This window comes from Manis pentadactyla, chromosome 5, assembly GCF_030020395.1.
Source record: "Manis pentadactyla isolate mManPen7 chromosome 5, mManPen7.hap1, whole genome shotgun sequence".
Classification (NCBI taxonomy): Eukaryota; Metazoa; Chordata; class Mammalia; order Pholidota; family Manidae; genus Manis; species Manis pentadactyla.
The window spans coordinates 164,349,898-164,377,553 of record NC_080023.1 but is presented as its reverse complement, the minus strand read 5'-3'; the positions used below and the strand labels follow the sequence as shown (position 1 = coordinate 164,377,553).

At 38.0% G+C, this 27,656-nt stretch overlaps 1 protein-coding gene across 1 annotated transcript in view; it reads right to left on the bottom strand.

Annotated features, from left to right (window-relative positions):
- Positions 1-27,656, bottom strand: part of STK4 (serine/threonine kinase 4) — an 89,367-nt gene that overhangs the window by 43,804 nt on the left and 17,907 nt on the right. The window contains exons 6-9 of the mRNA XM_036902179.2: positions 23,065-23,232; positions 21,393-21,530; positions 8,669-8,797; positions 7,901-8,087 (exon numbers count right to left, since the gene is read on the bottom strand). Of these exons, the coding sequence (XP_036758074.1) occupies positions 7,901-8,087; positions 8,669-8,797; positions 21,393-21,530; positions 23,065-23,232 (622 nt within the window). The remainder of the gene's footprint in view (positions 1-7,900; positions 8,088-8,668; positions 8,798-21,392; positions 21,531-23,064; positions 23,233-27,656) is intronic.

Genomic DNA, 27,656 nt, shown 5'->3' with positions numbered 1-27,656 from the left:
AAACCTTTCAAGTTTTAGCTTTGATATGCATAGCTACACTAATGCTATCTGAAACTCTCAGATGATGCTCACTGATAGTGCCAAGGACACAGGGACACTTTAGTCTCTGATGATAGTTTTAACCATTCGTAGGAGATCAGAAATTGGACAGCAAAGCTAGTGCGGTAAAAAGAAGCATTAAAATACCCATGGTACTTTATATCCTATTTACTGTCCTTGCAAATGCAATACTCTGAGTCAGAAAAAATGAGATAGAGAACACACAAGGGAGGCAGTGTTGTAACAATCCTCTTCAAACAACTGCAGGTGGAAAGAAAACAGGCCATGAGTCAAGAATTTCCATCTCATGCAGCTCTGAAATTAGTATCTGATGGATGGTGTTGAAATAAAATTATTTCAACAAGAGCCTGGACTTTGGTTTTAACATGAGCAACAATAGGTGCCTTCATGAGGCTTGGGACTTTCTGGGAAACTATAAATGCATAATGGTTTTACCACATAATACTGTTACAGTAATTTACCCCAAACAAGCTTCAGAGTTGCCTTGACTTAATTATGTCACTATGCTTTAAAATTTTGTTTCAAAGAGATTAATGAGCCTGTTACTCTAGAATAAAAATTAGTAATATATGAATGAACTGCAAGTTTTAAACAGAAATCATACACTCACTCCCTCTAGTTTTTGGAGACTATTTTGAAAGGCCTGAGTCAGTGGAAATAATCTTTTAAGTCAGTAGTCCAGGTTCTGCCTCCCTTTGGCCTAATAAACCTGGCCATGGGGAGGGGGGAAACACACTGCTATGCATTTCTTGGGAATACAATAAGGAAAAAAACCCATGACATCATAGCCAATGAGTCAGAAGAGAGAACTTACATATGTCATATTGTTAGTAGGTAGGGTACATATTATTCTAAGTGGCTATCATTTCCTTATTTGAGGCAAAAGCATTTAACTGCTAAACTACATTAGAAGAATTTCCTTTAAGGAGAGGAATAAGACAAAATTGCCCACTACCACCTCTATTATTCAATTGTATTGGAGGTCTTAGTAAGACAGAAAAACACATAAGTATCAAAAGGAAGAACTAAGACTATAATTTACAGAAAATAAGGTTGTCTTCATTAAAAAAAAAATCTCTAGAAAACCTATTAGAATAAAACAATCCATAAAAATCAATTTAACAGATGGACAGTGACTGTAATGGGGTATGTGCGGGGGATATTAGGGGAGTCTAGTGACCATAATGTTGTTCAAGTAATTGTACATTAATGATACCCCTCCTCCACAAAAAAAAATTCGATTTAACAAAAAGATCTAAAACATCTTTGTGGATAAATTATAAAGTCATGTAAGGACAAAGAAATAAACCAAACAGATGGAAAGATAAACTATGTTCATGAATGGGAAGAATTAACACCATAAAGATGGCAATTGTGCCTAGTTAATCTATAGATTCAAAGCAATTCAGTCAAAATCCCAGTGGTATTTTACAAAATTTGATACACGGATGCTAAAATTTATATAGAAGAATAATGATAGAAATTTCAAATAGTAATCTGTGTTGAAAGAAAAATAAGAAGGGGAAGGGTAATTTATTTAGATAAATTGGTCAAGGAAGGCCTGAGAATTTAAAAGGACCAAAGACCTAAACAGAGGGAGAAAGCAAGTCTTTCAGGTGGAAAAAATAAAATTAAGGGACTGCAGCTCACATTATAAACAAAAAGAAATTCCTGATATAGGAAGTCCTAAATGTGAAAAGTAAAACTTTACAACTTTCAGGAAAAAAATACAGGTGACCCTTTTTAAGATATCTGGGTGGCAAAGAATTTCTTAAAGAAGACACAAAAAGCATACTGTAGAAGAAAATTCAGACAAATATGACTTCATAAAAATGAAAGTTGTTTTCTAAGAAACGGTCATGCAAAATTAAAGGCACAAACCACATGGTAAAATATTACAAATATTTTCAATGCACGTAATTGACAAAAAATTAGCATCCAAAATATGAAGTACTGCAAATCACTAACAAAAGCCACAGGGGAGAGGGAAAAAAAAAGGAAAAAAGGCAAAAGCTGTTCCCAAAGAACACATTACATTTTTGTGTGTGTAGTCAACATGGAAATAAATTAGATGAAAACTAAAGAAGTTAAGCAACAAAGCTATAAATTGTCAGTATTAATACTATACATAAAATAACTTTCCCCAAGTCAGTTCTGCACAAGAACTTCACATTTTATTTTTCAAATGTACTAAATTACTTGGTTAGGGCCATTTTAGCTGATGATAGCTTCAAAACTACATGCATGGTACCATGCTGCAGAAAGAGAACATCAATTCTGGTTAAGGGCTACTGAGAAGTCTGGGATGAGAAAGAAGTTTAAACTATTTTGAGACATTCTGGCTGACTTCAGTCTTACTTGAACTTTTCCAAGTATGAGGTATCCAATCCCCTACCTAAATAAAATAAAGACATTGCTCCAGTGTTGCTGTGGTTTCTTAAAATAGATCTAAAAATAAATAATGGTCTTGATCTAGAATAAAGCCTACCATAGAAAGGGGATTTCTGAACACAAATCCGGGCAGTTTTAACTCGTAACCTATTCCAGAGCTCCCTCTGCTGGCCCAGAGAACGTACAGTGCTCCTCACACAGAACCTCTCAGGTCATTTCAGGAATGCGCCCTTCAGTTCCTGGGGCAAACAAAGTTCTTCTACAGTTCTTACCAAAAACCAAACCAAACCGAACCGAACAAAACAAAACAAAAATATCCACTTATATAGACAAATAGAAGTCTTCCAAAATCCTCAAACTGACACTTTATCATGACAAGGGTTTTCAAAGTGGTGTGGGCCGTGGTTTACCTGCACGTTCTTACAGGTGACCTTGAGGTCTCTTAGACAGTAACCGAATCTCCCCCCACTCCAATCTCTGCCCTCCAAATACAATTTGATTCTTTACTGTAGATTCAGATATATATATATATAATCAAAACATACTCCCTTAGACATAACAACACTATTAACCTATCATCAGAAGCAGGCCCCCTTTGAAAATACTGTTACAGTAATTTACCCCAAACAAGCTTCAGAGTTGCCTTGACTTAATTATGTCACTATGCTTTAAAATTTTGTTTCAAAGAGATTAATGAGCCTGTTACTCTAGAATAAAAATTAGTAATTTTTTTTATGTGATGCCCTGCACTTCTGGAAATCTGAGGAAACATGTAGAATAGCTGGTTATTTAAACAACCAGCAAGAAAAGTTGTATCACTGCAGGCCAAGGCTTACCAATACCTGTATGCTACATGAGCTTTAGTCCTGTCCATTAACAACCTCATAAGGGGCCTTTTCTGAGGAGCAGAATAATGTAATGGCTGAGAGCATGAGCTCTGAAATCAAATTTATCCTGGTTTCAACTCTTGGCTCTTCTATTACTCATCATGTAATCACTAGAAGTTACTTAACCTCTTTGCAATTCAGTTTCTCCTGCTATAAAATGGGGAGTGGCTATATTTACTACACAGTATGGTTGTAATGATTAAGACACATTAAATGCTTTTGAAGGATTAAGCATAGTACTTGATATATATTAAGGGCTTAATCATTAATGAATATATTAACAGTTACAATGTCTATACTGTTGAATATAATAAATAAATAATTTATATATATTAAATAATTGCTCATCAAAAATAAAAGGTTACCTATCTTTGGAATCTCCTCAGAGGCCAGCACCAGTCTTAACGTGAATTTTGATGAGTTTCATATTGTGGATTTAATGCTCATCAACATAAAGGTAGGTTTCCAAAACAAATCAGAAGTTCAGTAGAAAGGAAAGAGCATAGACTCTAGAGTTCTTTCACTTCCCAGCTTCAGCACTTACTAGGCCATGTGACCATGAGCTAGTAACAACCTCTCTGAACCTGTTTCCCTTACAGATAAAATGTGGATACATCATTGCTGTAGACAAGTCGAGATGACTAAATGAGCTGAAGCACTAGAGATTCCCCACCCACTGCTTTGAACACACAGAAATTCAAGACTTATAAAATAAAACAAAGTGAAACAAAAACACTGTAGTTCTCAAAACCAGGGCAGGGAAGTCTGCAGATGGCAAAAGCAGGAAAGGAACCCAAACAATAGAGACTAGTTTTAAGGCTTATGTGGGAACAGGATCAGGAATCAGGATAAAGACAAGGGCCAAGACACATCTATAAAGGGGGAGCTAGAACTCAATTCCCAGAGCAAACATAGAAGCCAAGACAAACTCTACCCACAAGCTCAAGGAAATGGCTTAAGAGTGGCATCTGCCTTTGTAAGGGATGGAGCCACTTTGTAGAAATATAATTCCCTTGGGTGTACCACAAGCACACTACAGAAATGAGAAGTAATCTAAAGGCTGCACTGGAGAGAAATACCCCTTAGGGCCCACAAGGATACCTATGCAACCTAAGGAAAGCAAGAGACCTCCCATAAAAGATAAGCTCACAAACAAAAATTACAAAGCATAAGAAGAAATCATCATGAGGGACAGCAGGTACAATAAACAGCAGAAATTAGACCAAAGGAATTCAAAATAATACATTGATCTAAAAGATACCGTAAAATAAAGACATTGTTAAAACTTCAGTTCTGTATTAGTTATGAGTTATATGATTTTTATAAATATGTGGACCATTAGAATTTTAAGGGACAAGGAAAATAAATACGTTTAAGAATTCTTTAATTTCACTGATCAGGGTACTGAGGTCCATACAAGGAAAGTGAATTAGCCAACACAATAGACAGTATCTGAGCTAGGTTTGGTCAGACAGTCTCTCTCAATTGTTTAAAAATAAATTCTGAAGAAATGATATTATGTCTGAGATTTGCTTTAAATTAATTCAGTTTGTCATTTTCTTTTGTGGGGCCTGAAATATAATAGGCAGTGAGTTAATCATATTTAAACCTGGGTGATAGGTCCCTTGGGTTCATTATATTATTCAGTGAAACTGTGTATATGTTTAGGTTTCTATAATGAAAAGTTTAAATAACTCCTAAAAAACAATAAGGGATAAAGATCTCAAAATAAGTGGAAAATCTGTCAAACTTGTGGCCCAAAAACTGAATTATAGGACTTGTAGCAGATGGTGAACTGGGTTTACTTAATGTCACTCAGCTGTGACTGTTGTGGCTTTTAAATGTTTTTTTCCATCATGACTGTAATAAAAAATGCATGTTTCTCATTAGACATGCTAAAACTACCCAAGCTTAGAAACTGAACAAACAACCCACTGAATTAATTAGTGCTTTAAATATGAAAATTATATTTGGAATAAAATTAATTATTTAAATAAAAAAATAACAGCTTTCCCATAACATGTGTATGCACAACACATAATATTGGGTCAGCCTAGTTATATTACACAGTGATTATAATCATCTGCATAATTAAAGCCCTCAAAACAAGTAGAAGATATTAACACTCAGTCAATGAAATGAACTACACATCAGCAGCTCTTTACTGCAAAACAAATCACACTGGGCTACTTAAAAAAGAAACAAAGAAAACTTAATTTAGTACATAGCATTCACTGTATAACACTGGATTTATGTAACACCAAATACAATATATCTAGGGTGTTTCCATCTTGAGTTTAGGAGATGAAACACCCTAAGAACACTGAATAAGATAAGAATTTAAGGAGACTAGCAGGAAGTGACAATGTTTTTATAAACTCTTTGTAAATAATACACTTTTAAGACCATAAAAAACAGTTAAGAGGCAAAAGGGAGGCAAAAAAGAATTTGTAAGGTAATTCAGAGTTCAGAGGTCTAATATGCAGGACACCTAGGACATCAGCAATATTTTTGGTGGGATTTTTTTTTTCTTGGTAATAACTCTAGAAAATAATTTGGAAAATAAAGTTTTAAATACCTATAATCCCATTACCAATAACTACTTTTAGTATTTATTTCCCTCCAGCCTTACTTGTTATTTTTCAGTCTTTTTTCTATGCATATAGTAACATGTTAGTTTATCTCTTTAATTTTGTAAAACTGGGGTCATGCTATAATTTTGATTCCTTCTTTTTTAAAAACAGGACTTTGAATATTTTTGTATAGTATTCCATTCTATGGCTGTATCAAAATTTGACCAATTAATCTGCTACTAAACATTTTAATTAGTCCAGATTTTTTTTTTTTTTACAATTATAAGCAGCACGTTTAGAAAAACTCTGAATATAATTTGTCTGTATCTTCAATTACTTTCTTGGACCAGATTCCTTGAGGTGGAATTTAGGTTTCAACTTTTTAAACTCTTGATGCGTACTGCATTCCAGAGAAGTTATGCTGATTCACGCATCTATCAACAGTATTACTAGTCTTTCATCATCTGTGTAATTCTGACCAGAAGCCAAACACAGATAATGAGACTTGATCCCAAAACAGAAAAAAGAAAAAAACAAAACTTTTCCTTTAAAAAACAAAGGGTTGATTATACTCAGATCTGAAAGGTAACAATTAAAGGGAACTGCCTGAGAGCCAGAGCCCCAGAACTGTTGGTTCTGGTCACAAGACTCGGAGGCAGTTCCCCGGGACTCATCTACCTCCTCTTGCCCCTAGAACTTGGCGTACACTGCTCCCTCTGCTGGAACATCTTCACCTACCCTGCTCACTGCCAACCTTCCTGCCTTTTCCCTCCAGGAAGTCTTAAGTAATCCCCAGCCTAGATTAAGTCCTCTCCCACTCTGCTTTGACGACACCCTAGATTACCTCTATTTTAGAATTCATTTCATACACTGAATTATAATTAATGATCTGTCCCCCACACTAGACAATGAGTTCTTTCATGGCAAGGACTGTTTCTTCATTCCTTGCTGCATCCTCGGCACCTAGCAAAGTACCTGAGATGAATTCATCAGTAAAAAAGCAGAGGGTCTAGAGCAGGGGTTAGGGAACCTTTTGTGTCTGTAAAGGACCAGGAAGCAAACTTTTCAGGCTTTGGGGGCCATATGGTCTCTGTCACAACTGCTCAACCATGCCTCTGCAGCACAAGAACAGTGCTAGACGGTATGTAAATAGATGCACGTGGCTGTGTTCCAAGAGAACTTTACTGCCAAAAACAGGTGGTGGCTGGATTTGGCCTGGGGGCCATAGTTTGCCAACCCTTGGTTTAAAGGGAGGACCTTTTAATTCTAAAAAAGGAAGAGAAAAAAAAGATGATGAAAAGGTCGTATGTATTTAGGTGCTTTAAACCTACGCAAAGTTCAGGCTAAATTGTACATGTACAACTCAATTATTCCCATTTTGTATCCCCAAATTTCTTTCCTCTGTGAGTCTGTCTGTCTGTTAACACACAGAGAAAGGGCAAGGGAGACAACTGAAGAGGAGAGGAGAGGAGAGGATGGCACTCTGCCATAGGAGCTGAGCACAGGCGTTAGGCCTTGTCACAGGCAAAAAGGATAAGAAAAGCAGCAGAGATGGGTTCAAACTAGAAGGGATTTGAAAGGACTTTTAAATCTGCACAGTCATCCTTAACAGATTGACTGTGTATTGGTAAACTTGGGTTAGATACACAGTGTAGCATGAAAACAGATGGAAGGTAAGTACAATAAACAGCTCAGAAGTTCATTACACTTTGAATTAGTCATCAAAACAACGTTAAGTGCTTGCCCCTACAGGTGAGGGGGGAACTGAAAGAACTGAGAGAACAGCCGCTGGGGTTCAAAAGTAAGTCCCTCTCATTGTTGATGCTTTCTGGCTTCTACCTCCACTTGCCAGCATTCCTTCTCCCCAAAACCCCCACCACGTCACCACCCTCTAATGTTTTTACTCCTCTGGTTGTGGACCATGAGAACATGTTTTCTCTGGAATGTGTATGGTTTGTCTGAGAAGTTACTGTATTTAATCAGTCTTACTTTTCATCGTCCCCTCCTCTCCCTCGTCCTCTGCGTTAATCACCATGGTGCCCAGCTGTGACGGCAATGTGTCATCGTGCTCAATCATGGTATTGGCTCCGTCACTCATGGTGCTGGCTACTCGGACAGTGCCCATCTCATCACCTGCTGCTCGAACCATTGTGCCAGAGTCCATTTCATCCTCTTCCTGTAAATGGACAAAATCTCAAATTAGGGCTAATATGATCCAAAATTTTTTGAGTTTTCTGAATTACTCATCTTGGTGCAAATATTTCTGGGTCTGACATGTATTCAGGTCCTGAATCTACCTTACAGAACTGAGAGTACCCACATTGAGAGTAGCACAAAGAACCCTACAGGGCCCTCTACCTCTCCCTCCCCTTCTTCTCTCCTTAATAATTTTGCAACACAGATCTAAGGAGCTGAGATGCGCAATCTTGGAATCTTAGGTTTCTGAGGGAATCTGGTAAGTATGAAATCTACTTAAAGGCATGGAAAACCCAAGTCTCAGACCTGAGCATTCTCTTTCCTGAATAAGAGGTTAAGCTGAATAAATGTTATTGGGGCAAAAGAGTAAAACTTGGAAGTGTCTTAGGAAGCACTGTGAAAAGAACAAGCATGGATTCAGCAAGGCTTTGGCCAGGACATAATCGAGCAAGAGACTTCTGCTCTAGGCTGATCCAGTGTCTCCTACGCATCTGACCCAGCATGGCCACCGTGAAATGACAAGCATTAGTGCCCAAAGGCCACAGCAATGCTGCCACTCACCGAGTTCTCGTCATCATCCTGGTCCACCTCCCGTTGCTGGGCTTCCTGGCGTTTCAGTTTCACATCCATGGCTTCGTTAATTAAGTCCCTCAGTATCGACACTCCTTTGGCACTCTTGACAAATGGGTGCTGAAACAAGAAAAGTAGGAGACACTGGAGACAGTTTATATGGCACCCCTGCCAAAATAGTGCCAGGTACACAGTGGGTACCTGGTAACATTTGCTGAATCAATCAATTAATCTAATCTTCCTCTTTATGCTTTGGACAGTAGCTAAACCACACTCACTTTATAACTGAGCAGAAGCACGTTCAGGCTCTGTCTGTCTTTTCAGCCTGGCTGAATGTCTCCTCCATTTCTCTCTGCCAAATGTAGGGATTCTCAGCAGGGTGGTACCATCCCCTAGAGGAAGTTTTGTGAATGTGTTGGGAGCTTGTAGTTGTCACAACGTTTGGAGAACACAGTTGACACAGGATAGAAGGCAGGGCTACCAGCAATGCTGCAAAGAGTGGAACCATCCTGCACAGCAATGAGCTGTGGCCCATTCTGCCTATCTTTCAATGTCTCAGAGTGTATATACATATATACACACATGCTTTACTAAATAATACTGAAAAACGTATTCAAGGGATAAGGAAAATGTTCAGTGATTTTTAGAGAGGGGGCTTAAAGGGAATAAAGATATTGTTCAGAAATCACCAAATAATTTACTCATCCGGCTTATTCTTTCTATTCAATATATATACACACATACATGTACATATGATGATACATATACATCAATGACATACATACTTCCTAAATATGTATTAATAAGTAAGAAGGATTTTAGTTCAAAGGTATAACTGATGTAGGCCCCAAATACTATTCGATCAGCAAAGACATTTGAAGTATAAGGATAGGATATTATGGAATTTCACTTAAAAAATTGCCTTGACATTTTTAATATTTATACCATCTTTCATCTTCATTGTGTGTGTAGCACAATGATAAGAAACCTATGCTGTGAAAGTTACATATGGAAATTCTTTTGGGGGGATTGCCTGCTGTTTCCTTCCTTATTCTTGTATTAACCCCAGTGTTTATCTTTGCAGGCTACTTTTCTTCACCAACCATCAAAGGACATTGTTTTTAAGGTCTTTGTAAGTACTCAAGAGATTGAAAGTATGCCTTAACATCTGGTGGACTACAATATAGGAGACAACTTTTCCATAAAACTTCACCAGTACCAACATAAGCAGGAGCAATTTTTTCCTGGACACATCTCCTCAGGCAAGGAAAACAAAATAAAATGAACAAGTGGGACTGCATCAAACTAAAAACCTCTGTAAAGCAAAGGACACCATCAACAGAACAAAAAAGGCACCTCTCCAGTACAGGAGAATATATTCATAAACGATTCATCCGTTAAGGGGTTAACCTCCAAAATATATAAAGAACTCATATAACTCAACACCCAAAAAACAAATAACCCAATTAAAAAAATGGGTGGAGCTTACCGAGTATCATAATTCTTCCAAGTGGTAAAGACACCTCAAGACAAGTGCTGGGCATAGAAGCCACAGGGCATAAATATGCAAAGAAGTAAAAAGCTAACCTTTTCAAACAATAAGGCTTCTCTCTCACTTACCAACTTAACATTTCCCTGTATGGCCCCGGAAGATGACTGGTTAGCCAGAGACGGGTAAGATTCCTCAAGGGAGGAACAACCTAAGACAGGCACAGTCGCAGGGGGCCATCTGGTGAGAAAATGGGGAGCAGCAGAGGTGAGGCTTAGAACCTCCCCCCTCATGTTCTGAGAGAAATCTTCTGCATACATGGATGTTTATTGCCCTCGTCTAGCTCGGATTAACACATAGTCTACAGGCACACACCTGATCATCTACATTTGCTCTCTTACAACACTAAACTCTGTTTTCTACCTTTATCTCGTATCTACCTACCACTTCAGCATTTTATTAAAAATAATAATAATAGAGAAATGTGGTATCCACATATAAATCAAGTTTAAAAATCAAATGAATAGTCATATTTGAACTGACTGTGTATAGTTCATAATGCATGAACAAAACCGAAAGCTTCTGTGATGACTGCCCTTGCACTGTTCACCATGTAACTTATTGACTATGTAAGAATTTGTTCGTTATGCATCAGAAGATTGGAGACTGACGAAAATTAGGCTTGGGGTGGATTAATGATTGTGCATTGAGTATTGACCCCCCTATACAGAAATTTATTGTGGTTAACAACTATTTGATCAATAAATATGAGAGATGCCCTCACAAAATATATATATACATATATATATATATAAACACACTTCCAATTGTAAAATAAATAAGTAACCGGGATGTAATGTATAGCATAAGGAATATAGTCAAAATATTGTAACTACCTGGTATGGTGATACCTGGTACCTAGAATTATCATGTATATAAATGTTGAATCACTGTGTTGTACACCTGAAACTAATGTAATGCAATACTGTTGTCAACTACCCTTCAATAAAAAAAATTTAAAAAAAAAAAAAAAAAATGGGTGGAGGACCTGAACAGATATTTCTCCAAAGAAGAAATACAGATGGCCATCAGTCACATGTAAGGATGCCCCACATCACTAACCACCATTAGGGAAATGCAAATCAAACTACAATGAGATATCACCTCACACCAGTTAAGATGGCCACTATGCAAAAGGCAAGAAATAACAAGTGTTGGTGAGAATGCAGAGAAATGGAAACGCTTCTACACTGTTGGTGGGAATGTAAATTGGTGTAGGCACTGTGGAAAGCAGTATGAAGGTTCCTCAAGAAACTACAAATAGAAATACCATAAAACCCAGTAATCCCGCTTCTAGTAATTTGAAAAATTCCTGATTCAAAAAGATATATACACCCCTATGTTTACTGCTGCATTTTTACAATAGCCAAGATATGGAAGCAACCTAAGTGTCTATCGAATGCATAAAGAAGATGTGGTATATATACACAACGGAATGTTACTCAGCCATAAAAAAAAAATCCTGCCATTTGCAACATGGATAGATCTAAAGGGTATTATGCTAAGTGAAGTAAGCCAGATGGAGAAAGAGAAATACCATATGGTTTCACTTATTTGTGGAATCTAAGAACAAAGCAAAACAGAATGAGCAAAACAGAACGAACAAAACAGCATAAGACTCATAGACCCTGAGAAGTAACTTGTGGTTACCATGGGGGAAGGGTTGGGGGTGGGGAGTGGAGAGAAGGAGGGGTATAAAGGGGCACAACAATTCTCAATGATAATATAAACTTATCATGGGGATGGTAGTACAGCATGCAGAATATAGCCAATGGTTCTATAACACCTTCCTATGTCGACAGATAGTATATGCACTAGTAGGGGTGAGGATTTAATACTATGGGTAACTGTTGAACCACAGTGCTGTATATTTGAAATCAATATAAGATTGTATATCAATGATACTTCAATTAAAAGAGTACAAAAAGCCTTCACCAATACCACATCCAGACAGGAAAAGATGTCTGCTACCACACTTAGAAATAAGACGCAGCTCATTTGCAAGAATATCGTATTTCCTGTTCTCTCCGCTTGGAAAGCCTGTGAGATCATTTCTCTCCTCTTATCATATACAAATAAGTCTGGTCTATTACTTAACATCAGTTTCATGCTAGTGTCCACCCATTCATTTCCTTGAATGGAATGGTTTCTGTTCTTTCTGCTCTTAAATCTAAACTCCTCATGATGCCCAGTACAGTGTTTAACTACTTCATTACAGCTGCAGGCTGAGTCAAGCAGGCACATTCTTACACTGACACGTGTTTTATTATAAATTATCATCTTTATTATATCACACACATTATATATTCTTTTAAAACTATGTCTAAACTACTGTTCATTCTACAACAGTAATGAGAGTATAAAAAATATTTATGTTGGTTATAAAAAGGGGGCATTGGCTCTGACATGGTTGAGAACCACTGGCCTAGCCCAACAGCAGCAGACATTTGTCAAATCCATTTCATACCACCTTTAATATATAACAATACATTATTCAGTGGAGCCAAGATGGCAGCGTGAATAGAGCAGCGGAAATCTCCTCCCAAAACTACATATATCTATGAAAATATAACAAAGACAACTTTTCCTAGAATAAAGACCAGAGGACACAGGACAACATCCAGACCACATCCACACCTGCGAGAACCCAGTGCCTCGTAAAGGGGGTAAGATACAAGCCCCTGCCCCGCGGGACCCGAGCGCCCCTCCCCCCAGCTCCCGGCGGGAGAAGAATAGGCAGAGCGGGAGGGAGACGGAGCCCAGGACTGCTGAACACCCAGCCCAGCCATCCAGACCAGAGCGCAGACACAGTGCGTGCACGGGGGGGCCCTGGATACTAGGGAAACAGGGCAGAAAGAACGGTGAGAGGGTACCGGAGGCCTGGCGCCAGAGGACATAAGAAAAGCGAGTGGCCATTTTTTTTTTTTTTTTTTTGCTGTTTTGTTCTGGCGAGCGCTTTTTGGAAGTCTTAAAGGGACAGGGAACCCAATACGAGGGAAACAGGGCAGCAAGACCGGCGAGCAGATGCCTGAGGCTGGCGCTGGAGAATAAAGAAAAACAAGCGGCCATTTTTTATTTATTTAATTTATTTAATTTTTTTGTGTGTGTGTGGGTGGTTGTTGCTTTGTTTCGGCGGGTGCTTTTTGGAAGTCTTAAAGGGGCAGGGCGGGACACTTAATCCAGAGGTAGGGAATCCGGGGATCTCTGGGCACCCTAATCCCCTGGACTGCAGGGAGCACGGGGGTCCCTTACGGAGATAAATAGCCTCCTGGCAGCTCCCCCTCCAACCCGACTCCAGCACTTTGGAGCAGCTGCCGGAGCCAGGCCACGCCCACAGCAACAGCGGAGATAAGCTCCATAGCAGCCGGGCAGGAAGCAGAAGCCCTGTCTGCCCGCAGCTGCCCAGCACAAGCCACTAGAGGTCGCTGTTCTCCCAGGAGAGGAGGGCCACAAACCAACAAGAAAGGAAGTCCTTCCAGCCGTCACTCGTCCCAGCTCTACAAACTATTCCTATCACCATGAAAAGGCAAAGCTACAGGCAGACAAAGATCACAGAGACAACACCAGAGAAGGAGACAGACCTAACCAGTCTTCCTGAAAAAGAATTCAAAATAAGAATCATAAACATGCTGACAGAGATGCAGAGAAATACGCAAGAGAAATGGGATGAAGTCCGGAGGGAGATCACAGATGCCAGAAAGGAGATTACAGAAATGAAACAAACTCTGGAAGGGTTTATAAGCAGAATGGATAGGATGCAAGAGGCCATTGATGGAATTGAAACCAGAGAACAGGAACGCATAGAAGCTGACATACAGAGAGATAAAAGGATCTACAGGAATGAAACAATATTAAGAGAACTGTGTGACCAATCCAAAAGGAACAATATCCGTATTATAGGGGTACCAGAAGAAGAAGGGAGAGGAAAAGAGATGGAAAGTATCTTGGAAGAAATAATTGCTGAAAACTTCCCCAAACTGGGGGAGGAAATAATCGAACAGACCACGGAAATACACAGAACCCCCAACAGAAAGGATCCAAGGAGGACAACACCAAGACACATAACAATTAAAATGGCAAAGATCAAGGACAAGGAAAGAGTTTTAAAGGCAGCTAGAGAGAAAAAGGTCCCCTATAAAGGAAAACCCATCAGACTAATGTCAGACTTCTCAACAGAAACCCTACAGGCCAGAAGAGAATGGCATGATATATTTAATGCAATGAAACAGAAGGGCCTTGAACCAAGGATACTGTATCCAGCATGACTATCATTTAAATATGATGGTGGGATTAAACAATTCCCAGACAAACAAAAGCTGAGGGAATTTGCTTCCCACAAACCACCTCTACAGGACATCTTACAGGGACTGCTCTAGATGGGAGCACTCCTAAAAAGAGCACAGAACAAAACACCCAGCATAGGAAGAATGGAGGAGGAGGAATAAGAAGGGAGAGAAGAAAAGAATCTCCAGACAGTGTATATAACAGCTCAATAAGCGAGCTAAGTTAGGCAGTAAGATACTAAAGAGGGTAACCTTGAACCTTTGGTAACCACGAATTTAAAGCCTGCAACAGCAATCAGTACATATCTTTCAATAGTCACCCTAAATGTTAATGGACTGAATGCACCAATCAAAAGACACAGAGTAATAGAATGGATAAAAAAGCAAGACCCATCTATATGCTGCTTACAAGAAACTCACCTCAAACCCAAAGACATGTACAGACTAAAAGTAAAGGGATGGAAAAACATATTTCAGGCAAACAACAGCGAGAAGAAAGCAGGGGTTGCAGTACTAATATCAGACAAAATAGACTTCAAAACAAAGAAAGTAACAAGAGACAAAGAAGGACACTGCATAATGATAAAGGGCTCAGTCCAACAAGAGGATATAACCATTCTAAATATATATGCACTCAACACAGGAGGACCAGCATATGTGAAACAAATACTAACAGAACTAAAGGGGGAAATAGACTGCAATGCATTCATTCTAGGAGACTTCAACACACCACTCACCCCAAAAGATAGATCCACCAGGCAGAAAATAAGTAAGGACATGGAAGCACTGAACAACACAGTACAGCAGATGGACCTAATAGACATCTACAGAACTCTACATCCAAAAGCAACAGGATACACATTCTTCTCAAGTGCACATGGAACATTCTCCAGAATAGACCACATACTAGGCCACAAAAAGAGCCTCAGAAAATTCCAAAAGATTGAAATCCTACCAACCAACTTTTCAGACCACAAAGGCATAAAACTAGAAATAAACTGTACAAAGAAAGCAAAAAGGCTCACAAACACATGGAGGCTTAACAACACGCTCCTAAATTATCAATGGATCAATGACCAAATCAAAATGGAGATCCAGCAATATATGGAAACAAAAAACAACAACAACACTAAGCCCCAACTTCTGTGGGACACAGCAAAAGCAGTCTTAAGAGGAAACTACATAGCAATCCAAGCATATTTAAAAAAGGAAGAACAATCCCAAATGAATGGTCTAATGTCACAATTATCGAAATTGGAAAAAGAAGAACAAATGAGGCCTAAGGTCAGCAGAAGGAGAGACATAATAAAGATCAGAGAAGAAATAAATAAAATTGAGAAGAATAAAACACTAGCAAAAGTCAATGAAACCAAGAGCTGGTTCTTCAAGAAAATAAAAATAGATAAGCCTCTAGACAGACTTATTAAGAAGAAAAGAGAGTCAACACAAATCAACAGTATCAGAAACGAGAAAGGAAACACCACGACGGACCCCACAGAAATACAAAGAATTATTAGAGAATACTATGAAAACCTATATGCTAACAAGCTGGGAAACCTAGGAGAAATGGACAACTTCCTAGAAAAATACAACCTTCCAAGACTGACCCAGAAAGAAACAGAAAATCTAAACAGACCAATTACCAGCAACGAAATTGAAGCAGTAATCAAAAAACTACCCAAGAACAAAACCCCCGGGCGAGATGGATTTACCTCGGAATTTTATCAGACACACAGGGAAGACATAATACCCATTCTCCTTAAAGTTTTCCAAAAAATAGAGGAGGAGGGGATACTCCCAAACTCATTCTATGAAGCTAACATCACCCTAATACCAAAACCAGGCAAAGACCCCACCAAAAAAGAAAACTACAGACCAATATCCCTGATGAACGTAGATGCAAAAATACTCAACAAAATATTAGCAAACCGAATTCAAAAATACATCAAAAGGATCATACACCATGACCAAGTGGGATTCATCCCAGGGATGCAAGGATGGTACAACATTCAAAAGTCCATCAACATCATCCACCACATCAACAAAAAGAAAGACAAAAACCACATGATCATCTCCATAGATGCTGAAAAAGCATTTGACAAAGTTCAACATCCATTCATGATAAAAACTCTCAGCAAAATGGAAATAGAGGGCAAGTACCTCAACATAATGAAGGCCATCTATGATAAACCCACAGCCAACATTATATTGAACAGCGAGAAGCTGAAAGCATTTCCTCTGAGATCGGGAACTAGACAGGGATGCCCACTCTCCCCACTGTTATTTAACATAGTACTGGAGGTCCTAGCCACGGCAATCAGACAAAACAAAAAAATACAAGGAATCCAGATTGGTAAAGAAGAAGTTAAGCTGTCACTATTTGCAGATGACATGATACTGTACATAAAAAACCCTAAAGACTCCACCCCAAAACTACTAGAACTGAGTGGAATACAGCAAAGTTGCAGGATACAAAATCAACACACAGAAATCTGTGGCTTTCCTATACACTAACAATGAACCAACAGAAAGAGAAATCAGGAAAACAACTCCATTCACAATTGCATCAAAAAAAATAAAATACCTAGGAAGAAACCTAACCAAAGAAGTGAAAGATTTATACTCTGAAAACTACAAGTCAATCTTAATAGAAATTAAAGGGGACACTAACAGATGGAAACGCATCCCATGCTCGTGGCTAGGAAGAATTAATATCGTCAAAATGGTCATCCTGCCCAAAGCAATATACAGATTTGATGCAATCCCTATGAAACTACCAGAAACATTCTTCAATGAACTGGAACAAATAATTCAAAAATTCATATGGAAACTCCAAAGACCCCGAATAGCCAAAGCAATCCTGAGAAAGAAGAATAAAGTAGGGGGGATCTCACTCCCCAACTTCAAGCTCTACTATAAAGCCATAGTAATCAAGACAATTTGGTACTGGCACAAGAACAGAGCCACAGACCAATGGAACAGACTAGAGAATCCAGACATTAACCCAGACATAATATGGTCAATTAATATACGATAAAGGAGCCATGGACATACAATGGCGAAATGACAGTCTCTTCAACAGATGGTGCTGGCAAAACTGGACAGCTACATGTAGGAGAATGAAACTGGACCATTGTCTAACCCCATATACAAAAGTAAACTCAAAATGGATCAAAGACCTGAATGTAAGTCATGAAATCATTAAACTCTTGGAAGAAAACATAGGCAAAAACCTCTTAGACATAAACATGAGTGACCTCTTCTTGAACATATCTCCCCGGGCAAGGAAAACAACAGCAAAAATGAGTAAGTGGGACTATATTAAGCTGAAAAGCTTCTGTACAGCAAAAGACACCATCAATAGAACAAAAAGGAACCCTACAGTATGGGAGAATATATTTGAAAAAGACACATCCGATAAAGGCTTGATGTCCAGAATATATAAAGAGCTCACACGCCTCAACAAACAAAAAACAAATAACCCAATTAAAAAATGGGCAGAGGAACTGAACAGACAGTTCTCCAAAAAAGAAATACAGATGGCCAACAGACACATGAAAAGATGCTCCACATCGCTAATTATCAGAGAAATGCAAATTAAAACTACAATGAGGTATCACCTCACACCAGTAAGGATGGCTGCCATCCAAAAGACAAACAACAACAAATGTTGGTGAGGCTGTGGAGAAAGGGGAACCCTCCTACACTGCTGGTGGGAATATAAATTAGTTCAACCATTGTGGAAAGCAGTATGGAGGTACATCAAAATGCTCAAAACAGACTTACCATTTGACCCAGGAATTGCACTCCTAGGAATTTACCCTAAGAATGCAGCAATCATGTTTGAGAAAGACCGATGCACCCCTATGTTTTTCGCAGCACTATTTACAATAGCCAAGAATTGGAAGCAACCTAAATGTCCATTGATAGATGAATGGATAAAGAAGATGTGGTACATATACACAATGGAATACTACTCAGCCATAAGAAAAGGGCAAATCCTACCATTTGTAGCAACATGGATGGAGCTGGAGGGTATTATGCTCAGTGAAACAAGCCAAGCAGAGAAAGAGAAATACCAAATGATTTCACTCATCTGTGGAATATAAGAACAAAGGAAAAACTGAAGGAACAAAACAGCAGCAGAATCACAGAACTCAAGAATGGACTAACAGGTACCAAAGGGAAAGGGACTGGGGAGGATGGGTGGGTAGGGAGGGATAAGGTGGGGGAAGAAGAAGGCAGATATTAAGATTAGCATGCATGGGGGGGTAGGAGAAAAGGGAGGGCTGTACAACACAGAAAAGGCAAGTAGTGATTCTACAACATTTTGCTATGCTGATGGACAGTGACTGTAAAGGGGTTTATAGGGGGGACCTGGTATAGGGGAGAGCCTAGTAAACATAATATTCGTCATGTAAGTGTAGATTAATGATACCAAAAAAAAAAAAAAAAAAAAAAGGCAGTTCCTGTGTGGTGACCTCCAGTGAGTTCTACACAAGGGTATAAAGGGCATATAAAAGTGTAGGCAAAGGGTCTCTTTGTGTTTATACAGAGGATCAAAGCCTAATTTGGCTACCCTGAAAGTGAACTAAGATACGATATGAAAAAGAACTTCCAACATCAGCACTCTCTGGAAGACTCATGACAGAAGATGATCATCAAAAAACCCCAACAAAGATCCACGCACTGCTACAGCTGTAGATGCACTCATCCCACCAGTTCCTGGACTTGCCATGGGAATGAAGAAGGAGATATCTAAGCTGGCCTGTGCATACAGTAGAACAACAAATTTGACTGGATCTATACTGCTGGAACTCAATCAAGAATTAGGAGAAGTGCAAATTGTAGTGCTCCAAAATCTTACAACTACAGACTATTTACTGTTAAAAGAACATATGGGATGTGAACAGTCCCCAGGAATGGGTTGTTTTAATTTGTCTGATTTCTCTCAGACTGTTCAAGTTCAGTTGGACAATATCCACCATATCATAGATAAGTTTTCACAAATGCCTAAGGTGCCTAACTGGTTTTCTTGGTTTCACTAGAGATGGCTGGTAATTACAGGTATGCTTTGGTTATGTAACTATACTCCTATTATGTTAATGTGTGTGCGCAATTTAATTAGTAGTTTAAAACCTATACATGCTGAAGTTACTCTACAAGAAGATAGGTCAAAAAAATAATCAATCTTCCCATGTTTTCCGCCTGCTACGTCTATAGATTTTCTTCTTCCCTCCTAATTACAACCCTTAAATAGAATTTGTGCCTCATATCAAATTTACTGAGTATCATAATTCTTCCAAGTGGTAAAGATACCTCAAGACAAATGCTGGGCATAGAAGCCACAGGGCATAAATATGCAAAGAAGTAAAAAGCTAACCTTTCCAAACAATAAGGCTTCTCTCTCACTTACCAACTTTACATTTCCCTGTATGGCCCCGGAAGATGACTGGTTAGCCAGAGACGGGTAAGATTCCTCAAGGGAGGAACAACCTAAGACAGGCACAGTTGCAGGGGGGCCATCAGGTGAGAAATTGGGAATCAACAGAGGTGAGGCTTAGAACCTCACCTCCCCTGTTCTGAGATAAATCTTCTGCATACGTGGATGTTTTATTGCCCTGGTCTAGCTTGGATTAACACATAGTCTACAGGCACACACCTGATCATCTACATTTGCTCTCTTACAACACTAAACTACGTTTTCTACCTTTATCTTGTATCTACCTACCACTTCAGCATTAAAAATAATAATAATATAGAGAGAAATGTGGTATCCACATATAAATCAAGTATAAAAATCAAATGAGTATTCATATTTGAACTGACTGTTTATAGTTCATAATGCATGAGCAAAACCGAAAGTTTCTGTGATGACTGCCCTTGTACTGTTCACTATGTAACTTATTCACTATGTAAGAATTTGTTCTCCATGTAAGAACTTGTTCGTTATGCTTCAGAAGATTGGAGACTGACGAAAATTAGGCTTGGGGTGGATTAATGATTGTGCATTGAGCATTGACTCCCCTATCAGAATTTTATTGTTGTTAACAACCATTTAATCAATAAATATGAGAGATGCCCTCACAAAAAGAAAAGCAATACATTATTCAAAGTTATACATACTATTTCACTTATTCTTCACAACATATGCAGGTACTTTTCTCCATTTCATAGATAAGAAAACTAAAGTAACAGAGACATTATGGTATTTGGCCAAGGCCAGAGCAGCAGGGAGCCAGGATTCAAACCTGGGCAGTCTGACTCCAGAATCTAAGTCCTAACCACTAAGCACTGCCTGTCAAACCCCACCAACCCATCCTTCAAGGTCCAGGCACAGAGGTTTTCTCCTCCAGGAAAGCATTCCCTGTATCCAGTCCAAAGGGGCTTCTGCCATCATGAGCTACACCACCGCCTACCACTAACATCAGTCCCTTGTCAAAACTGGGTAGCCTCGATGGTACAGCTCCTTTGGAATAAAAAAAAACCTAGGTTCTAATCTCAGCTCTGCTGCTTACCAGCTGAGTGACTCTAAATGAGCTCACCTAAGCCTCTATCCTCTCATTTGTAAAACTAAAATAATACTCATCTTGCACAGGCCTTATGCAATGATGAGATGGCATCACGTGCAAAGCACCCAGCACACAGTAGGCGCTCACTAATGTCAATTCCCGTTCTCTTAGAGCCCTGTATTTTGTTACATTGTCATCTCGTTCAATGATGTAATGTTCTTTTCTATGTCTTTTCTACTCAACTGGACTCAAACCTCCCTAGAGGCCAGGAATGTCTTATGCTTCTTTACCATTTCCAAGTGGGTTAACTGCATCCTTTGGGCAGCATGTGAATGAAATGGAGACAGGCCGCCTCTCAGGGCGATTCCTACCTGCAGGAGTTGAGTGGCTGTGGCTCTCTGCTCAGGGCTCTTTATAAGACACTGCTTCACAAAGTCCATGAAGTTATCTGACCACAGTTCTGGCCTTCGGAATGTAGGAGGAGGGTTGGTAGGAATCATGAAGATTGCCTAGTTAAAAAAAAGAAGTGATGCTCCAATAAAATATGACTAGAAATAAATTTGACATTTGATAAAATGTTTTTTTCCTTATCTGCCAATAAGCCCATTTAAATTGCAACAGAAATCCATTGACCAAGAATCTCAAATAGGAAGTATGCCAAGTAAAGAACCTGATACAGCTCTCTCTCTTTTCCACTCCCTTTTCTTTCCCTCTCCCTCCTTGAAGTGTACTCTTGTCTCCTAAAACTCACAATATCCACCAAACTCTTTTTGCATTTTGCCAACTACAGCACATTGCCTTTCAAAGTGAAAAGGCAAGACCGAAGATCATCAACTTTCTGAGGATATCACACAGTTGTCAAATTTCCCTCCTCCCTGAAAGTTCCTACCATCACCAGATGTAAGCAGTGACTACAAGGAGATCATAAACCCAGGAATCCCCAAAATCAAAGGGTTCATTAATCTCCAAGCCAAGCCAATTCAACACACTTGAGAAAAAACTGGCTCACTACACTGCAGTTAAATTATACTGCTTTAAAATATATATATTATTTACTGTGTTCCCAATGAAAGACCAGTGTTAAAAAAAAAAATTCTACAATCACACATTAAATTACATTCTTTAAATCTGAAAATATAACCAGTAAATCCTCCAACCCTTCCCTACTTCTGCCCCTCAAAAAAGAGAGGAGCTTATCTTTGGGCACATGAGTATTTTTTAAAAACTGTTAAGTTGTTTAATAGAATAACTAATAAGAGTAGAGGGAGGGCTAGGCTGGGAGGTTTGGAGGGGGCCACGGAGCTCCTGAGGAAGGCAGGGTTGAGGTCTTCTAACATGTGATGAGGGGCTTCAGGGGTGCATAATGCCTTGAAACCCTTTAGGATGTCACACTTGAAGGAGACCGAATCTGTGGGCCCTTCATACTCTAGAAGTGGATGGAGACTGGGGACTACAGAGAGCCTCCAGATGAACAGAGGCTGGGCATCTACAAACTAAAACTTAGAAATGTAAATACCTATAAGGCCCAGGCAAGAGAAAAAGACAACAAATGAATCAGGCAGGGTGTTAGTGACATGGGTACAAAAAAATTGTTTGCTTTCCTCTATAAGAAAAACTGTAAGAAAAACATTAGAGAAAACACTACAGTAAGTGCTACTTGGTGAATAAGGAATCATGCAGACTGATAAAGTAGAAATCTCAGGCTCTGTAAACGGACAGGACTACTAATCAGTTCCAGTTCATGCTGCTATGCTAAAATGTGAGCATCTAAACTATTAAAAAACATACACTGCACAAGTCAAACCACACCCATGGCCCATTCCTGCCAGAGGGCTGTCAGTACACAACCTCTGGAATGGAGAGGGTGGATCACACTTCAATTAATTAGTATTACGTGTATCATCTGGAGTCTAAACTGACACTTACCAATTATATACAATTAATTCATTTATTATTTGGTACCTAACCAAGGAAGTCATTTAACAAACTCATTAATGATGACCAGTAACTAAACACCCAACTAATTTTTGTCCACTTCCTTACCCTCATTGGATGGATATCGGCATATGGCGGCTTTCCTTCAGCCATTTCTATGGCAGTTATTCCCAGAGACCAGATGTCTGCCACACAGTTGTATCCAATTTCTTGAATCACTTCTGGAGCCATCCAAAATGGTGTTCCTATCACTGTATTTCGCTTGGCCATGGTATCCTAAAATAGCAATATTTTAGTCTGGGTTATAAAGAATAATATATGGATATATAGCACACATGGGCAAATAACTACTTGTATACTTCCTCAGAATGGCATGGCTCCAATGAAAGAGAACCTTCCTAGAGTTCCTGCATTTTAGGAAGATAAGGATTTTAAACAGAACTAAATATGCAACAGGACTTCCCCTCATAATCCATGTTCCTTCTGAAATGCCTGTGGCTTAAGGTGGGTTCTGCCAGTCAGAAGCAAATGACAGGTAGTATTTTTAAATCAACCTTACTTTGTCAGACCTATGTAAAAAATTAACACAGGAACTAACTTACTGCTTACTCATTTCCTATGCTTTGAAACTTTAAATTTGCTGGGGTGTTTTCAAATGGTAGTGTCCGAGTTGTTTTCAAGGATTATTTCAATTAGAAATAGATGTTTGAATAGCTAGAAATTTTTTGAAAATTAAGAATAATGAGTGTATACTAACCCAGCTAGATCTGTATTACTAAGTTATATTAGCACAGCAGCATAGCAATAGAAAATATTAAGTCCAGAAAAACATTATGATACACACACACACACACACACACACACACACACACACACACACACATAATTTGAAGATATGATTAAAATGTCATTCAAATCAGCAAGAAAAGGACAGATTATATGAAAAGAAAAAGCACTGGGCATCAGCTGTTCATTTGTAAAACTGTACAGTTAAATTCCTACCTTATATTTTCACCAAAATAAGTTCAAATAAGTTGAAAATTAAGATACAAAAACACAAAATTCAAAAATTACTAAAAAAACATATAGATGAACAGTTACACAATGCTGTAGCAGAAAAGCACTTTTAAGCCATGAGATCAAAGGCAGAGACCATAACATTAAAAAGGTAGATGGATTTCCCTATGTAAAATTTGGAAACTTCTGTATTAAAAAAAATAATTAGCAAATTAGGAAAAGATGCTTCAACATACATATAACAAATGATCAATAATTTTAACTTATTTTTTTAGTTTTGGTTTATCTTTTCTAACAAGCAGATTTTTTTAAAAGGTCCAACATGACTAGAAAAACTAACGAATAAGATGAGCAGTTAATTTACAAAATTACAAAATTAAAAATGGCCAATAATGAAATGTAAAAATTTATTTGTCATGAAAATGGTAAGACACACTTATTGCCCATTCAGTACTGGCAAATATGAGGAAAAATGGACAGATTTATAACTGCAGTTGGAAGCATAAATTATTTCCTTCTAAAAGCATTTCAACAATATACATCAAAAGGCTTAAAATTTCATATTTTTCTGAGCCAGATTCCAATGTTAAGGAACTATCCTAAGGATATATATACTCAAGGAAATGCTGAAAAGGTTAGCTGCAAGGATGTTTATTACAGAGTGTATGTTTATGATGGTGGGAAGACTATAAGCAACCTACATGGGCCCCCAACATCCAACTGGAGGGGATGAATTGAATAAATCATGGTACAGTCATTCAATGAAATACCCATGTAATAATCAGAAATAATATTGTAGATTTCTGGGTAAAGATGACAGATTGAACAAATACACTTTACTTTGCTCCCTTCTAAAATCTGCTAAGAAGACAGCAGAAGGATTTTTTTTTTTAAGGAATAAATCCACAAGAACAAAAAATAAAGGGGAAAAAAACCCACAGCCATAAACTTTTGTAAGCTAGAAAGTAGATGGATTAGTGGTAACTGACTGAACAGATCGTCAAAATGGAATCCTGAGTCAGCTGGCTGGGAAAGCCAAGAAAAGATCTGATTTTAACACCTCTCCAAAAGGCTCAGAAACTGATGGCATCAGCTATCTAGAAGAGGGATGAAACTGGAACTAAAAATGCAAGATTTGGTTGAAAGCCCTTTAAGAAACACTTAGAAGCTTAGACCCACCTCTCCCTTCAAGCAACTTCTGGGTTTCCCTTGCCCTGCCCTGATATTAGAATGAAGATATATTCTCTGAAAAATGAAACCCATGATCTCTAGACAGCAGTGGGTGGTAGGACTGTGAATCAGGACCACGAAGTGAGCGTGTATATGGTAAATGCTAAAACAATGCCCACCATGACCACCTTTTCCCTTAAGGCTGACAAGGACTATAGCCTCTCGGCAAAAGACCAGAGAGGAAATCCAAATTTAGAAGCACCAAAGGAATCTAAACCTAGTAGTACTGGAGGTTTTCCCCAAAGAACAAACCAGCCAGATATCTTACATGATAGTTTCACTTTATTCTAGTGAAGAAGAAAAACCCTCATTTCTTTCTCTAGCAAAACAACACATGTTCATTGTTTTAAAAAAAAGAACTAATAAGCAAATTGGTTCAGCAAAGTTTCAGGATACAATATACAAAAATCAAGTATAATCCTATATACTAGCAATGAGCAACCTGAAAATACAGAAAGCCATTTCATTTAAAATAGCATCAAAAAGAATAAACTATTTAGGAATAAATTTAACCAAGTAAGTGCAAGACTTGTAAGCTAGAAATTATAAACAATTGCTGAGAAATTAAGAAGGTCTAAATCAATGTTAAGACATTATGTTTTCATGTACTAGAATACTTACTATCATTCAGATGGCAATATTTTCCAAACTGATTTATGATTCACCATAATTCCAACTAAAATCATAACACAGTCCCACTTGTTTGTTTTTGCTTTTGTTGCTTGTGCTTTTAGTGTCTTATCCAAAAAATCATTGCCAAAGACCAATGTCTTTATCCCTACTTTCTCCTAGGAATTTTTCAGTCTCAAGTCTTACATTCTGGTGTCCAATCCACTTTGAGTTAATCTTTGTGAGTGGTATAAATAGGGGTCCAATTTCTTTTCCATAGGAATTTCTAGTTTTCCCAAGATCATTTATTGGAGAGACCATCCTTTCCCTACTGAGTATTTTTGGCTCCCTCATCAAATATTAGTTGACCATATAAGCATGGGTGTATTTCTGGGCTCTCATTTCTGTTTCATTGGTCTATGTGTCTGTTTTTATGCCAGTACCACACTGTTTTGATTACTTCAGAGCTTTGTAATATAATTTGAAATTAGGAAGTGTTATGCCTCCAGCTTTATTCTTTCTCAGGATTGCTTTGGCTATTCAAGGTCTTTGTGGTTCCATATAAATTTTAGGATTTTTTTTTTCTGTGGGAAACATTAATTAATAAAATTCTTACTAAATGCAATTGATATTCTTAACTGCAATATTATATCTTACATATACAACCACAGGCAAGGATCTAAAATAATTTTTTTCAATTTGGTTTTCCGATTGTAATTTATATTGCTGCATTATTTACAATAGCCAAGATACGGAAGCAACCAAAGTGTCCACCAATAGATGAATGGATAAAGAAGATGTGGTACATATATATGATGGAATATTACTTGGCCTTGAAAAAGAAAGAAATCCAGCCTTTTTCAACAATATGGATGGATAGAGGGTATTATGCTAAGTAAAATAAGCCAGGTGGAGAAAGACAAATACCATATGACTTCACTTATTGGTGTAATCTAAAAACAAAACCAAACGAACAAAACAGCAGTAGACTCATTAACACTGAGAAGTGACTGGTGAGGGGGATAAAGAAGCACAAAAATCTCAATCATAATATAAGTCTATCATGGTAGTACAGTATGGAGAATATAGTCAATGATTCTGTAACATCTTCCTATGCTGACAGATAGTAATTCCACTAGGGGAGCTGATGATTTAATACTATGATAACTGCTGAACCACTGTGTTGTATATTTAAAACCAACATAATATTGTATATCAACTATATGTCAACAAAAAAAGATTTTAATTTAGATAACATTTTGGTTATTTATATGTTAACAACAAAATCTTTTGAAGGGCCCAAAGAAATCACAATATGGAATAAGTTTGATTTTTTTTAACATCAAGGCCATTTTTGTACTATTGTAATACCTATGATACTCCTTAACATGTTCCAGGCAGATTTAAAATACAAACTGTACATACTACCAATTCTAAACTACATATTTTATTCTACCACCCAAGAAAACTGTTTGATCTATAATGCTGTAGCAAATTTTAGAATATACCTGTCTAGAACCATTTCCATTTTCCTACATATATATACTTATGCATTTTACAAAATCAGGTACTTCCAGACTTTGTTTTAAAAACATGGGTTTTTCATTGCCATGCACCAGTGAGGTAGGAGAATCAAGAGACTGCATTCTGGAACCAGAAGAAGAGAGTGTTTTCAATAGACTAACTGCCACCTACCTGGAGGTTGAATGAGACGACATTTTGTCTTATTCAAGGAAAGCAGTTTGGATTAAATTTTTCCTTTTATAAATATGAAGCCCAGTAGAATTTGAACTTCTGCTCTATCACTTCTTGTTTTTGTTTTGATTTTTATTAAAGTTAAGCAA